Here is a 17,142-nt window from a genome sequence, read left to right on the forward strand (position 1 = left end):
CATAATTGGAATTCAGAAACTCACCTGCCTTAAGGGCTAATTAGAGGGGAAAGCTGCACAGTCAATATCAGGATTTAAACTAGAGGCATCTATTATAAACTTGCCATTCAACTACTAAAAGATACATAAGGCAGGGAAGAAAGAATTAGGTGTGCCCCAGTGACTGAAATTGCCAATTTGCAGAAGCCTAAACATGACATTACCATTCTCAAACAGTTTATTGCCAAATTGGAATGCTTTTTCAAGTCTTGATGCTCCAAACATTTCTGGAGATGAAATGTGCTCTGTATTCCTTTTGAATTACCTTCTAGCTCCCATAATAGAAAATATAAAGAGTTGAAAGAACAAATGCTAAATATTGAGGCAGTTCTAAATTGTTTGAGGAATGAAATATTTGCGAGAGTAGTAAATCTATGGCTTAAAAGGAATTTGAACCTCCATTGAGCAACCAAAGGAAGAGAAAAAAAAAATTAGTGTTGGATATGCCAGTGCCAGAATCATTGGTTCAAATGCAGTAATTACCCAAATGCCAAATTAAAATTAAAAAGGGCATAGCAAGTAAGAGTGTAATGAGTGCCTAGACCCTAGACATTACAACAAAGACTGTACCAGTCCCAATATCAACAATAGTAAATTCAATGAGAGAGAGAAAAAAAACTATCATGCCCTTTTCCCAAAATCGAAACTAACAAACAGGAAACTGAATGAAAGGCAAAGGAAACCGTAATCTTAACTGCTGCTGCATCTAAGGAATATACTATATTGCCTACCCTAATGTTAGTTATAATAGGCAAGGGAGGTAAAACAACAAAAGTAAGGGCCTTCCTATATCATTGCTCACAGAAGACATACTCCAAGCCAAGATTAAAACTACAGGGTTTCACAGGGAGCAAATTCAATCGGAAATATGACACAGCCTCTGTTTGGAAATTAATAATATTTAGGTTATTAGATTAGAGAAATTAGGTTTTATGCTAGCAGATCCTAATATCACAACAAACAATAACATCTCTCTACTGAAAGAAGCTGAAGGTAGATTTATTCTTTACCTACCATCTGCAGCTGTGCCCTGAGTGACACATGAATAACAATGTCCGAGCAGAGATAGTTTCAGTATTAAAACTAGCTGTCCACCCAAAAGAGAGACAACATGACTCAGGACAAAAGATTCTCAGGTACAATTTCTCATCCCATTGCTAAGCTGTGCCTTCTCCAGCATGTCTGATAGACATACCATTCCCCACTGTTAACACCAACACCAGGGGCCTGTCTGTCACCAATTCCTGTAAAGTGGTTCCACAGACTTAAAGTACTGAAAATTAAAGGCCAACTTAATATAATTATGTAAAGTTTATTTTTCTCATTGGTGGTACTACATCAGAAATGTATCATTTCCAACAAAACATTATTATTGACGATGGTAATAACTATTTTGATCTAAGAATTAGTCATTCCAATTAGCAGAATTAACTAGCAACAATCCAGGATTGGATAGGATTCAGATCCCCTTTGCACATGAGCAGCGCATCCCAAGCAGATATACTTCAGTTTCCTATGGGACAACACATAGGATCTGCTCTAGCAACCACCCACACACAACAACATTTCATCCTACTCTCTTACCACCACTCTAACATGCAGACAACTCTAGCTAAGTGGCCTAACATGTTCTCAGGCCTGTGCACATTTTAGGTTACTTACTGCTACCAGAGATTCTTCACACATAAGATAATGCAATATTTATAACTTGGACTTGTACTGTGAACCAAGTGCCTAAAGCAGTTCAACAGACTGCATGAAACTTACAAGGAGAGGCCCAAAACTTAGGATAAGGAGAATTTAGGGATTACCCAAAAACTTGTCAAAACTCTAAGAAAACTTGAAACTTGGCACTTTTTACTATGCTTTTGCCAGTGTGGCATTGTATTCTAATAATATTTAATCTTTTTAGACTTGCAGAGTGTGTGGTGACTGTGGGTCTCGAACTCCTGGCAATGGTCTCTCTTCGCGCTGGCATTCCAACTTCACTGTGTGTGACTCCTGCTATCAGCTCCGTAATAAAGGCTTTGCATGTCCAATTTGTCACAAGGCATATCGAGCAATAGCCCAGAAAAGTATGGCCATGTGTACAAAGTGTCAGAGGTAAGTTAGTTCTTTCAAGAATTTACTATATGTGGAGTGGATATATTGGGGAAAAAATGATGGATCACTTATGAACTAATATACAGGGAAAGAAAATATTGGGAGATAAACAAGTTTTTGCATCTTTGAATACATTTTTTCAAGGAACTTACTTAGAAGCTTACCTGATAAATGAATTTTCATCTTATGAATAATGTAGAGTGTATCTATAGTGACAAATCACAACAGTATTCCCATTTTGATGTGATATAAAGAGGGTGGATATTGAATGAAATTCTCTGGAAAGTGCGATAATATGTATTTTAGGCAGCCATATTTGGGAGGACAGGAATACTGCAATTTTTTTGCCCGTTTGTCCTTATTGACCATTTCCTTTCTTTTCAACAAAGGAAGAAAGTAGTTACAATCTGCCTTCAAAAGACAAATCTTTTACATAGCAAGTATAATAATAATAATAAGCTTTACACCTTTCCTGGGGAAAAAAGAATAGGCTATGGTTCTAGATGTTAAAAACAGAAGTTTTGAGCTAATTTCAAGTATAAGTGACCAAATAAATGTTAGATATCTAATATTTTACATGTACGGCACATCTGAATATGTGCAAGAAGTCCCTGTATTTATCAAGATTTTGTGATGTTACCAGCGGCAGAAAATATTAACAGGACAACACATTTGGAAATGCAACTATATGGAGTCCATATCATCAACTTTATCTCTATTAGAAATAGTGTTAGGTATGTGGAAATATTTTTCCAAAAATGCTAAATTTACAATTTTGGCTTTAAAATTGTGATTTGTTTTCATCTCCTGTGGGCAGAAGATGTATATCTATGGGCCTAAGATTTTGCAGAGGCTATTTCCTCATGTATGCACCACTTTCTGTCTATTAGAACACCAAAATTGAAAAAAAGGAAAAATCACTCTGCCCTAATATGCAAACATGAATAATGAAGAAAATGATAAAATGACCAATTTTCATTTCACAATAAACAGCCCAGGCAGGTGGAACGGAGATTAGTTTGACAGTTGTAGAGGTGACAGCAGTGCAGCAGGAGGATTATACATCACATGCCTCAGTTTAGATTTGACAGTATTGTGTTCAAGGATGAAAGAGGGCTACAGGTTGTTAACATTAAATTTAGTGATGGAAAGGTTATGTTCAGTGAAAAGAAGATGGCCATAAGCTATGTTAGTGTTATATTCAGAAATAGAAGGGGTGCAAGTTTTGTTAGCATTATGTTCAGTGACTGAAGGGGGTGCTAGCCTTGATAATGTCATATTTAGTGATGGAAGCAAGCTGCAAGCCATGTTAGCATTATGTTCAGTGATAGAAGCAGCCACAAGCCTTGTTTATCTGAATTTTCTGTGAAGATTGCTCCATATATATCAGGCTTTGTTCTTGTTAAGCTTAAGGGCAAGAAAAATCAGTAAGTTACTGAAATGTATAAACCTTAAACAGTCATTAAGTGTGGATTGATTTAATGTAACCATGACAACTTTTTGTATGGCGATATTGTGATCACAGTTAGCCCAGTATGTCTCCAGCTGTTCTGTTATGGCTGCAATCCTGTGGAATTCTACCATATTCATCGCCTTAGTGGTGTTAGATGAATGTATTTACTTTGCCTTCTAATGATCACCATAACTGCTAAAATCATATGAAGTGGGTATATATTTTTGGACAATAATTTCTTTACACATATACACACAATTTTATTTCTTGTTTTCAGGCATGTTCACAGTATGTGTGATGCTGATGCAGATCTTAGTATTATCCAAGCAAAATGGAATGCTGATCATTCTTATGAATATGTGTGCACCAGCTGCAGCAATATAATTCCATCTCCAAACCAGTCACCACGAACAAGTATGTTCCTTTTGATATTTTGTTATTTTTATGTGATCTGTCATGTGGGTAAAGATGACAGAACAGACTAACTAACCAACACGTAAAGGTGTACTTTGTGTTTGTGTAGAGATCTTGCATAGATACTCGTACTGATACCTTTAATTTGTTGCAGGAATGAAATTCATGTCCTCTTGTTTGTAAAAGCTCATTACCAAGGTTTTTTTATATATATATATATATATATATATATATATATATATATATATATATATATATATATATATATATATATATATATATATATATATATATATATATATATATATATATATATATATATATATATATATATATATATATATATATAGGGATAACCATGAATAGAGAGCATGAATAGTGTGAAAAAAGCATTAGATGGAAGAAAATAGGTTTGGAGAGAAAAAGAGAGACACTTAAAATGGATGACTTCATTGATGACCTCAGAATAAGAGATATTCCTAACAAGGCAGTGAAGGAAAAAGAAGAGAGGCAACTAGTGAAGGAGTGTAGAAAGTAAAGAAAAAGGGAAGAAATTTTTAAATGAAAAAGAGAAACCTGCAAAATAGGGAAATACATGAACAGAGAGACTGATAGGCTAAAGTATACTGTGCAGTTCACACCATTAATATTGTTGCATTTCTGACTCACACACATAATTCACGTAAACACGTATAGCATTTAAAAAATCTATTTATTTTACAACTAGTATTTTGTTGGCCTTCCCTTATGTTTCGTACACTTGCAGCTGTGTAGGAAGGCTGCTGGCAAGCACATTGAGGTGCTGTGGGGCAAAAACCCTCCAGAGTTGATTCAGTGAATCTTAGAGCTTAGGTACAGTTGAGCAGTTATGGTGGAATAAAATGCATTTTACAATTGCCCACAAATTCTGTATGGGGTTTAAGTTAGGAGATTTTGCAGGCCAGTCTTTGAAGAATGCCACACTGCTACCCCTGAGCCATTTCTTTATTCCTTAGGCAGTGTGCATAAAGGTGGCACAACACTGCTCAAAAGATCTAAAAAGATCCTAATAGATAGTTGCATAGGAATTCCAAGTTGTTAGTCTGTTTCATGACAGTGTTCTTGGGTAACACTACTAAGTTTCCCACGCTATAGCAAGAGAAGCAGCCCCACACCATCAATGAATCAGGGAACCTGGTGGCTGGTGAAGTGTATCTGGGATCAAGTGGGTTGCTGGCTGGATTGTTGCTCCACAGCACACCATGCCACTGCTCTTGGATCCAGTCCTTCATTTTCTCACAAGAACCGAGCCTTCTTTTGATGGGTGATGGAGAGGACAGGTTTCAGTTGCACTGCTAAGCTGCAGTAGCAAAGGTCACCATTGATGTAGCCAGATAATGTTCTAACATGTGTCACTTAGCAGTCTTCATTTATCTTCCTTTATTTTCTTGGCTGATACACAAGGGTCAGACTCGTTCATGGTGCACCAGTTGTAGTGTTCTACTGGATGTCTTGTGGTGTTCTTTTGTCTCCAGCATCATATATGTGCTTTGTTTACCATTGAATTTGGTGGACATTGACACCCATGTGGTCAGAGATGGCATGAGTTGTGTATCCAGTTTTGTAGAAGGATGCAATGGCTGTGATGTCCTCCCTTGACAATATGTTGCAGTGAGCCACTGTCCAGTTAAGCATGTGAACAACAGCGTGACTGCAAGCCTGGCTGATGTGGGGCATGGGAGGAGGAATGTATGGAAATTGCTTATTATTTGTCAGCTTTGAGATGGCATGTGACTTTCCTGTGTAAACATCACTTCTTGCATTGATTGAGTTGCAATATATGTGCAGTGGACCCCGTGGTATTGAACTTTATTTGTTCCAGTGGGATGTTCATTGATCGAATTGTTTGTTATTCAAACTCAAGAACTTATAGGAAAAATTAATTGGTTCCCAGTGACAAAAAATAACCTAAAAATTTAATAAAGATATGAAATATATACAAAAATCATACAAAATTAATGGTACAATGTACAGCTAATCTTGGGTTTCTCTTTATAATGATGGTAAATCATCCTGATCTTTTCACAGATAAAAGCATTAGTGATAGTCACTGGTGCATTCTTTCTCTTTAATCCACAACATTAATAAATCCTCCATTTCCTTTACTTTAGTATTTCTTGATGTCACTTAACTTGTTGATGCATTATGCTGCCTTTATTTCCAGGAACTTCTCGTTATCCTTCATTATGGTAGCAGTTGTAATATTAGGCTTACTGTACATGCTGCTCAGCAACATGATGGTACAACCACTATTGGATTTTTCAGTTATCTCTTTCATGCTGATTGTGATTAACTGTGTTTTCCTCATTCCTCTTCTTTTCCCTTTCTGTAACTAGTGTAGGAAATGGAGACATATGGTAAGGTGTCATGGATGATAAAAAAAAATAAAGAAATACAGTGCATATGGCACAGTGCTGTGGGTATTTATCATTAGTGGCACTGATGTGCATGAGTAGGTGTGCATCAACCTGCGTAAGCAGCGATGATCTTAGTGACAAGCACTGCAGGCCACAATGTGATGCTGAGGAAATGCTAGCATGGCTAGCTAGGAAGCTAGTGAGAATAGAAGAATGGAAGAAAATTTTGGAGAAGAAAGGATGTAAATGAACAAGAGAGAGCTGAATTGAATGAATTAAGATTTTGGATATGAGGATAAGAAACTTGGTTACATGCAGAGAAAAAAAAACAGAGGAATCAAAGTATGGAGTTGAATATTAGAGAATAATGTATGTAAATGTTAATGGTATTATGTCATTGCTACCCAAACTGAATGACTATTTAAGAGAGAAGAAACCTAAAATTGTTGGCCTGATTGAGGCAAAATTATGTCACACAATGGAGACAAAATTTATTGATGAAGATAGATATGAAATATGGAAGAGAAATAGAGAGGGAAGGAGGGAGAGTGATATCCTTTGTGAAGAAGGAAATAATAGTTGGTGAAGTTGAATATGGAGGGATCTGACTGGAACTCTAAAGATAAAAATCAAGAAAAAAGAGGTAGAAAACAAAATTACATAGTTGTGTTTGTGCCACTAACACTATAAAGAAACAAAGCAAAGAAGTTATGAGAAAATAATAATAGATATATAAAAGTGTTTAGAGAAGTTGTTTAAAGAGAAAAAAAACAGTGGTTATGGGAGACTTTAATTGTAAAGGAGCATGTTATAAGGAGTGCTACACCAAAGAAAGCATAGAGTCTAAGACAAGCATGCTGTTTAAAATGGTAATGGACAACTTGTAAACTTCATAGATAAAGGAAAGCACAAGGTTTGAAGGCAAAGGGGGAACCATCTTGTCTAGATTTATTGATTATTGTGGATGTCAAGCTAGAGCGTTTGTGGGTTAAGAGTGATCATGCTGTAATAGAATTTAAAGTAAATGAGAAAAAAATAAAGAAACAAACATAAAATAGGAGGGTTTAATTACAGCAAAGTGAAATCTGTAAAGCTTTGGAATTATTTCAAGGATTGGACTATGCTTCCAAATCTGAGGGGAATCAGAAAATGGAAGAAATGTCACAAAATCAGCAGGAAGACAAAGATTGGTTCTATAATGGATGTGTAGATGTGCATTAACAAGATCCAATATAGAGGAGACCATAAAGATGGAGAAGAAAGAAATGAATATATGAAAGGTTGAAGAAAAGAAAAATATTAACAATATAATTTATAACTTAAAGGCTTTTTAGCTCTGGAAAGCTAAAAAGCTGAGGGAATTAATTGATTGCAGCATCCCCCTGAGTTTCACGATCCTCCAATCTTAATTCTTACCATCCTGACTTACACGCATTATCTCCCCTAGTTTTGTACTTTCATCATGTATGGAACATGCATTCCTATCATTGCTATCATACATAGTAAAAATAAATATATACATGATATATAGTATATTGTATATGGATTTCTATGGAAAAACCATTTATTATCCACCACACTAGCTAGCTTGCATGCGAGAGAGTGGGAGAGGAAGATGTGGATAAACCATTTATTAGCCACAACGGTAGTCACACTGGTTTGCATGTGAGACTGGGAGAGGAAGCCCAGCTACAGCACTGCTTTATTGTGAAGAAACAAACATATGAGAGGTGTCTTACCACTGTGGCACTGTGTCACGCCAGATGTGAGAACAGAACACACACACAGCTTTAGATGCTGTGGTGCTGCAATACTGCAGTGCTGCAATACTGCAGTGCTGCTTCACATTAGATGTCAGAACAAAACACACACATGCAGTCTTAGATGTTATTGTGCTGTACAGCCACAGTGCTGCTTTGTTCGAGATGTGAGGACATAACACTCACACACACAAGAATGATAGAGAGATGAGTAATGAAGGATCAAAGGTCAGCCTGGAAGAAAGTTTTAAGTGGAGTTCCTCAGGGTTCTGTGTTGGCACTGGTAATGTTTGCTGTATACATTAATGATATACCAGTAGAAATAACCAGCTATGTTAGCTTATTTGCAGATGATACAAAATTATTGAGAAAAATAGAAAAAGAGAAAGATTGCATGGCATTCCAACAGAACCTAAACAAGATCTGGGAGTGGAGCTAAAAGTGGCAAATAGAATTCAATGCAAAAATATGCATTGTGATAAAATATGGCAAGAGTGGCAAGATACAGACAGGAGATTATTTATTGGAGATTATTTATTGGGAAGGAGACAATCAGCAAAAGAACAGAAAAGACCTTGTTGTAATAATTACTAATAATCTGTCACCAGAGAAGCACATAAAGAAGATTAGAGGAGAAACATATAACCAACTGAGAAACATAAGGACAGCATTTACACATCTGGATGAAGAAATGGTATAAAAAAAATTTATTGTGACCATGATATGCTCAAAATGCAGCTGTGCTATGGTCACCTAGCACCAAGAAATCTATAAAAAAATTGGAAGGGATACAAAGAGCAGCAACAAAGTTACTTCCAAGTTTGAGGGATCTGCCATACAAACAAAGACTCAAAATTGAGCGGAGGTGTTGCAGGAGGGCTCCAGAAATACAGCATTTCCGGATAGAAATTAGACTAAACACAGCTTGCAGGCCTGAGTTGTGGCCACATGCTACTGTCCTACCTTGTAGTCAGACAAAAAATTGGGGAAATGGTACTCATAGAGGGTGGTGGTGCTTGATCAAAAGGTGCATCAACTGATAAATGTTAACAAATGGCTGAGGATGAAGATGAAATGGAGAGTTGGCTGGAAGACATTCATAAAAGTCCAGGTATGAGGGATTTTAGAAGATTTAAACCAGAGAAAACAAATACCAAAGATGATGGTATTTAGGAAGCTTCTGATGCTAGAAAAAACTGTTCACGAATTGACAGTTGGGGTAGCTTCTCTAGAAAGAGAAAATAGTGAACTAAGGAAAAACTGGCAGTTTTGCTGAGAAAGTTTAGGATTGTGTTAAGATAGTAGATGTAAACACAGAAAACATCAAGGAAATTAATAAGAGCAACAGGATTGGACAAAGAAGCAGGAAGAAGAGGAGATGAATATAAAAGACGTTATGGAAGTGCAATTAAAGGAAGAAATGGAAAATTCAGGGGTGAAAGTAATCAAATATAAGAAGTTAGTTAGGGATACAGAAAAAAAGAAAAAGTGTGTAATAGTTTGGTGTCAAGGATGAAGTGAAATCTATCAGATATGAGAGATAAATTTTATAAAGAGTTAGTCAAAGTGATTAGTCAAGCTGAAGAGGAAAGTGACAGCAAAGTGGAAGAGAATGAAGAAGTGACAAGAATTGGCAAATATGTGGAAGGGGATAACAGGGCAATAAAAGTTAGTTTAGGTCTCAGATTGCTGCAGAAGCAGTTGTCTAATGCCTGGAAACTGACAAAAAAGGATAACTATAAACAGATATGGATAAGAAGAGACTTAAGTAAAGAGGAAAGAAAGAAAATGAATGATATGTTGAAACAGGCATAGGAAAAAATGGGGAATGAACTGAGGAAGAAAAAAAGAAATTACATTGGAAAGTAGTAGACATGAAATTAAAGAAGTGGTACGTAAGAAACAGGGAGAAGAGTTGAAAGAGCTAAATGTGGCATATACCAATATCAATGGGATATTATCAGCGCAAGAGATAAACGATTTCTTACGAAAATAAGCTTGACATGGGAATAACTGAATCTAAATTTAGTACTGATGAAATTACTGCAGTTCATATTGGTGAAGGAAAGTACATGTGGATGAAAATAAAAGAAAAGAAACAGGTTGGTAGAGTACCTATGTTTATAAGAAAAGAACTACAAGTGAAAGAAGTATTTTTTGGAGAAGAAAAAGGTGAAAATGATTGAAGTGAAGATAAAACAGGCAGGAAAAGGACTAAGGATCTTTGTTGTGGTATTTGTCCCACCAAAGACAAGCTCATGGGATATAGAAGATTATGGTACTCTGTTGGAAGACACATGAGATTGTTTGGACAGAATAATGAGTGAGAATGACAAGGTAGTACTGCTTGGAGATTTTAACTGCAAAGAAGTTTGTTGGGAAGATTTGATGACCACAGAAGGGGTCATGTCATGGGGGATACAAACTCTTCACATTGATGATGGAGAACACACTAACCCAGTGGGTTGGAGAGAATACAAGATACAGAGAAAATGAAGAACTATCAAGCCTAGACTTAAAAATTACTAAGGAACTAAAAACTGTAGACAATATGGAATATAAATTTCCAATAAGAAAAGGAATCAAGTGGTAATAAAACTAACTTTAAAACAAGTTAAAGAAGAGCGAAGAAGAAGAAACCATTGCATTGGAAGGTTCAGTTATAAAAAAAGAAATTCAATCAGCTTTAGAAATACTTTGAAGAAACTGAGTGGAGAAGGTTTAAAGAGTGGAAAGGAAATGAAAAAAAAATGGTGAAATATATAATGGAGTGCAAAGATATATACCAAAAGTAAGAGGAAGAGAAGTTGAACATAAAGACTTTTTTAATAGGAGGTATTAAATATCAGAAAGAGAAAGAAATACTGCTTGGAAAGAGAGGAAGCAGACAAAATTTGTGGGCAGAATATGACAAAGAGAAATATGTTAAGATATGGAGAGAAGAGTGTAGAAAATATGAGAGATAAAATAGATAAATGCAAAGACCAGCCTAAACTGTTCAACAAACATCTCAACAATAAGGTACAATGAAAGGAAGTAATTGGAAAATTAGAGGTGGATGGCAAAGAGTAGGAAGATATTGAGGATATGGTGGAGGTGATGAGTGATGCCTTTCAGTCTTCACAAAGAAAGCAAGCTTAAAGTACAAGGAAGTGAAGATGCAGCAGTTAACACTCTTGAAGAAATAAATGCAACTATCAGTGAAATACAGGATATTATGGAGTGGTTAGAAGTAGATAAAGCACAAGGACCAGATAGTATATTAAACTGGGTTTTAAAGGAATGTAATAGTTAGTTGGCAGACAAAATACATCATATTGTTGAGTATTCATTAAAAGAGAGCAAAGTACCAAGAGACTGGAAAAAGGGTGATATTGTGCCAATATTTAAAGGAGGGTATAAAAAGACCATCTCAATTACAAACCAATATCATGAACATCAGTTGTGACAAGAAATGTGAAAGAATTGTGAAAGATGGATGAAATTCTTGGAAGAGAATGTCAGTAACTGATTGGCTGTTTGGATTTCGTAAAGGGAGATTGCGTATCTTAGACAATTTGGATTTCATAGAGAGAGATCATGTATTTTGATTTGTTTTTACCTGAGAATAATTGACATAATACAAGAGTGAGATGGATGGGTAGATAGTATCTAACTGGATTTAAAAAGGACCTTTTGACAAGGTGCCACATAAGAGACTCCTGTGGATGATAAAGAACATTGGTGGAGTGGGAGATGGACTTTTGAAATGGATGGAAGATTTCCTAAACAATAGAGAAATGAGAGCAGTCATTAAAGATCAAAAGCCATCCTGGAGAAAAGTAGTAAGTGGATTACCTCATGGTTCAGTATTGCCTGCAGTCATGTTCACTGTGTATATTAATGATATGATGGGAGGAATCAACAGCTATATGAGTTTATTTGTGGATGATGCTAAATTGATGAAGAAATTGAAACAGAGGAAGATCAGAAAGCTTTACAACAAGATTTGAACCAGATTGAAAATGGAGCTGTAAATGGGAAATTAAATTTAATGCAAAGAAATGTAGCTTACTGGAATTTGGAAAGAGTATAAAAAGAATATTTGGTGTTTACAAGTTGGGAAATAATTATATTGGAAAAATAATAGAAGTAAAAGATCTTGGGTGATAGTAGAAAACACATTAACAGCTTACTACCACATTAAGAAGGCTATTGGAGAAACAATTAATCTACTAAGGAATGTAAGAATTACATTTGTATATTTGGATGAAGAAATTATGAGGAAACTAATTGTAACAAAAATTTGTTCAAAATTGGAATATGCAGCTGTGGTATGGTCACCAAGTCTTAAACAAGAGACTAGAGAGGATACAAAGAGCAACAATAAAAATTATCCCAGCCTTAAGTGATGAGACATATGAAAAGAGATTAGAAAACCTAAACCTTCTGACTCTGGAACAAAAAAAAAGGGAGAGAGGAGACTTAATTGCGATAAATGAAAGGACTGGAAAAGCTAGATAGTTACAAAATTGTATTGTGGGATACAAGAAATGCTAGAGGACATGGAAAGAAGCTGAAAAAAGAAATTTGTAGAAGAGATATCTAAAAGAATAGTTTTCCACAGAGAGTAGTTGATACATGGAACTGTCCAAACAAGGATGTGGTGCAAGCAAAATCTATTCATAATTTTAAGACTAAGTTTGATGATAATAGATACAGAGATGGGACAGTATAAGCATAACTCCATTCCTGCATGACACAAAGTAATCCCAACTAGGTAATCACACACACACATAGACACTGATATGCCGGTCCCCAAATAGGGTCTGAAGCGGTAGTCAAAAATTAAGGATAGGTGTCTTGAAACCTCCCTCTTGAAGGAATTCAAGTCATAGGAAGGTGGAAATACAGAACCAAGCAGGGAGTTCCAGAGTTTACCAGAGAAAGGGATGAATGGTTGAGAATTAGAGAGATGGACAGAATAGGGGTGAGAGAAAGAAGAAAGTCTTTTGCAACAAGGCTGCGGGAGGAAGGGAGGCATGCAGTTAGCAAGATCAGAAGAGCAGTTAGCATGAAAATAATGATAGAAGATAACAAGAGATGCAACATTGCGGTGATAAGAAAAAGGCTGAAGACAGTCAGTTAGAGGAGAGGAGTTTATGAGATGATTCCACCCTGTCTAAAAGAACAGTATGAGTGGAACCTCCCCAGACATGTGAAGCATACTCCATACATGGATGGATAAGGCCCATGTACAGAGTTACCAGCTGGAAGGGTGAGAAAAACTGGCAGAGGTGTCTCAGAATGCCTAACTTCATAGAAGCTGTTTTAGCTAGAGATAAGATGTGAAGTTTCTAGTTTAGACTATATGAAAAGGACAGATTGAGGATGTTCAGTGTAGAAGAGGGGAGCAGTTGAGTGTCAATGAAGAAGAGGGGATAGTTGTCTGGAAGGTTGTGTTGAGTTGATAGATAGAAGAATTGAGTTTTTGAGGCATTGAACAATACCAAGTTTGCTCTGCCCCAATCAGAAATTTTAGAGAGATCAGAAGTCAAGTGTTCTGTGGCTTCCCTGCTTGAACTGTTTACTTCCTGAAGGGTTGGACATCTTTGAAAAGACGTGGAAAAGTGCAGGGTGGTATCATCAGCGTTGGAGTGGACAGGACAAGAAGTTTGGTTTAGAAGATCCTTGATGAATAATAGGAAGACAGAACCCTGAGGAACACCACTGTTAATAAATTTAGGAGAAGAACAATGACTATCTACCACAGCAGCAATAGAATGGTCAGAAAGGGAACTTGAGCTGAAGTTACAGAGAAGGATAGAAGCCATAGGAGGCTATTTTGGAAGTCAAATCTTTGTGCCAGACTCTGTCAAAAGCTTTTGATGTCTAAGGCAACAGCAGAAGTTTCACAAAAATCTCTAAATGAAGATGACCAAGACTAAATAAAGAAATCCAGAAGATCACCAGTAGAGCAACCTTGACGGAACTCATACCAGTGATCAGGTAGAAGGTTGTGAAGTGATAGATGTTTAAAAATCTTCCTGTTGAGGATAGATTCAAAAACTTTAGATGGGCAGGAAATTAAAGCAGTAGGGTGATAGTTTGAGGGTTTAGAATGGTCACCCTTTTTAGGAATGGGCTGAATGCAGGCAAACTTCCAGCAAGAAGGAAAGGTAGATGTTGACAGACAGTTGAAACAGTTTGACTTAGCAAGGTGCAAGCACAAAGCCCCAGTTTTGGAGAACAATAGGAAGGACCCCATCAGGTCCATAACTTTTCCGAGGGTTTAGACCAGCAAGGGCATGGAAAACATCATTGCAAAGAATTTTAATAGATAGCATGAAGTCATCAGAAGGTGGAGGAGAGGGAGGAACAAGTCCTGAATTGTACAAGGTTAAGTTTTTAGTGAAGGTTTGAACGAAGAGTTCAGCTTTAGAGATAGATGTGATAGCAGTGGTGCCATCTGGTTGAAATGAAGGAGGGAAAGAAGCAAAGTTCTTAGTGAATTTTTTGGTTAGGTGCCAGAAATCACAAGGGGAAGTTGATCTTTAAAAATTTTGACACTTTCTATTAATGAAGGAGTTTTTGGCTAGTTGGAGAACAGACTTGGCATGGTTCTGGGCAGTAATATAAAGTACATGAGATTCTGGTGAAGGCTCAAGTACCTTTTGTGGGCCACCTCTCTGTCATGTATAGCATGAGAGCAGGCTGTGTTAAACCAAGGTTAGGAAGGTTTAGGTTGAGAAAAAGAGTGAAGAATGTATGCCTCCATTCCAGACACTATCACCTTTGTTATGAGCTCAGCACACAGAGACGGGTTTCCAACATGGAAGCAGTAGTCATTCCAAGGAAAATCTGCAAAATATCTCCTCAGGTTCCCCCAACTAGCAGAAGGAAAATGCCAGAGGCACCTCTGCTTAGGAGGATCCTGAGGAGGGATTGGAGCAATAGGAAAAGATACAGTTATGAGATTGTGACAGGAGGAGCCCAATGGAGAAGCAAAGGTAACAGCATAAGCAGAAGGATTAGAAGTTAGGAAAAGGTCAAGAATATTGGGTGTATCTCCAAGATGGTCAGGAATGCAAGTAAGCTGTTGCACCAGTTGCTCTAGGTCATGGAGGATAGCAAAGTTGAAAGCTAGTTCACCAGGATGGTCAATGAAGGGAGTGGAAAGCCAAAGCTGGTGGTGAACTTTGGAGTTTCCAAGCATGGAGATCTCCACATAAGGGAAGTTAAGTAGTCAAAGAATTTTTTATAGTCAGAGAAGTTAGGTGAGAGGTATACAGCACAGATAAATTTAGTTTGAGAGTGATTCTGTAGTTGTAGCTTGATGGTGGAAAATCAGAAGGTTCAAGAGCATGGGCACAAGAGCACGTTAAGTCATTGCGCACATAGATGAAACATTCAGCTTTGGATTGAAATTGAGGATAGAGAAAGTAGGAGGGAACAAAAAAGAGGCCACTGTCAGTTGCCTCAGACACCTGAGTTTCAGTGTGGAAAAGAAGATGAGGTTTAGTAGAGAAGAGGCGGTGTGGTGCTGTGGTGCAGCACTGCTGCAGCACTGCTTCATGCTGGCTGTGAGAACAAACATGCAGTTTTAGATGCCATGGTTTTGCACCATTGTAACTCTGCTTCATGCTGGATGTGAGGATTAAACATTTGCAGTTTTGGGCCTTGCACCTGGAATAAATAAGCAGCTTTCTAGTGTTTTCAGTGACCAGAGTTTCTCAATCTGAGTTTAGAGATATGTCTTCAAAAGAAAAACATATGTAAAACTTGAGAGGGTACTGTATAAGTAGGAATCATTTATGATAATCTGAAGATTATGAGAAAAAATAATAAAAGGTTATACAAAGCTTTCTCAAGGGAGAATGAGTTTGTAAAACCTAATAGCATAGGAAAAGGTAGGGTGTAGACCAAAATACAGGTAAGTGAGCAAGAAATAAGAAATATGATGAAGAAACTGGATGTAAGGAAAGCACTAGACCCAGATGGCATATTAGGCTTGATATTAAAATAATGCAGCTTGTAGAGGAAATATATTGTATTAATGCAACCTTCCTGTGTAATGGAAAGGTTTCTCAAGATATTACCCCAGTACATAAGGGGGACGATAAAGATCCATTGAATTAATAGACCAGTATTATGATTGAATGTGGTCCCTAAGCTCCTTGAAAGAATTAAGAGAGTAAATGGAGACAGTATTCAGAGGAAATCAAAATTCTCGTGGAATATCAATTTGGTTCTTGAAAAGGGAAATCAGATGCCACAAACCAGTTACCTTTCTACTAAAGAATGACATATAATTCAAGGAAGAGATAGTTAACAGGTTATGTTCCCACTAAATAGTGACATATAATTTGAAAATAGATTGTTTGATGGACTGCATATAATTAGACATTAAAAAGCTTTTGATAAATTACTTCATAAAAGACTGATTTGGAAAATGTTAGAGAACTGAAGAGATTCTCTTATGATGGATGGAAGACCTTTTAAAGGAAAAGAGAAATGAGGACAATTATTAAAAGTCAGTAATCAAAATAGTCCACAGTATTAAGCATAGTTCCATAGAGATCAGTTCTGGTGCCAGTCATGTCTGCAATATTTATAAATGATAATGTGGATGGAGTTACAAGTTATATGAGGTTGCAGATCATGCAGAACTATTAATAAAAATAAAAATTCACAAAGATAGATGCTATAATAGGATCTAGATAAGATGTGGAATGGAGTTAAAAACTGTGAAAAACAGAGTTTGACAAAATCAACATCAGGTACATTATGATTTAAAGGTGGGAACTAAAGTTATCAGCAGGGTTGGAGAGGAAAAGGATCTGGAGATCATATCCATAAACCGGTTATTTCAAGAGAAACATGTAAACTAAATAATAGGGAAAACTCAAGCTGTTGAGAACATAAAAGTGGCTTTTACTTATATATATATATATATATATATATATATATATATATATATATATATATATATATATAT

General features: G+C 36.5%; 1 protein-coding gene across 1 annotated transcript in view; it reads left to right on the plus strand.

Annotated features, from left to right (window-relative positions):
- LOC135099765 (histone-lysine N-methyltransferase 2C-like) overlaps positions 1-17,142 on the plus strand; it is a 157,089-nt gene that overhangs the window by 104,057 nt on the left and 35,890 nt on the right. Inside the window, exons 12-13 of the mRNA XM_064002278.1 lie at positions 1,952-2,142; positions 3,873-4,009. Of these exons, the coding sequence (XP_063858348.1) occupies positions 1,952-2,142; positions 3,873-4,009 (328 nt within the window). The remainder of the gene's footprint in view (positions 1-1,951; positions 2,143-3,872; positions 4,010-17,142) is intronic.

The sequence above is a fragment of the Scylla paramamosain genome, chromosome 4, assembly GCF_035594125.1.
Source record: "Scylla paramamosain isolate STU-SP2022 chromosome 4, ASM3559412v1, whole genome shotgun sequence".
Lineage (NCBI taxonomy): Eukaryota > Metazoa > Arthropoda > Malacostraca > Decapoda > Portunidae > Scylla > Scylla paramamosain.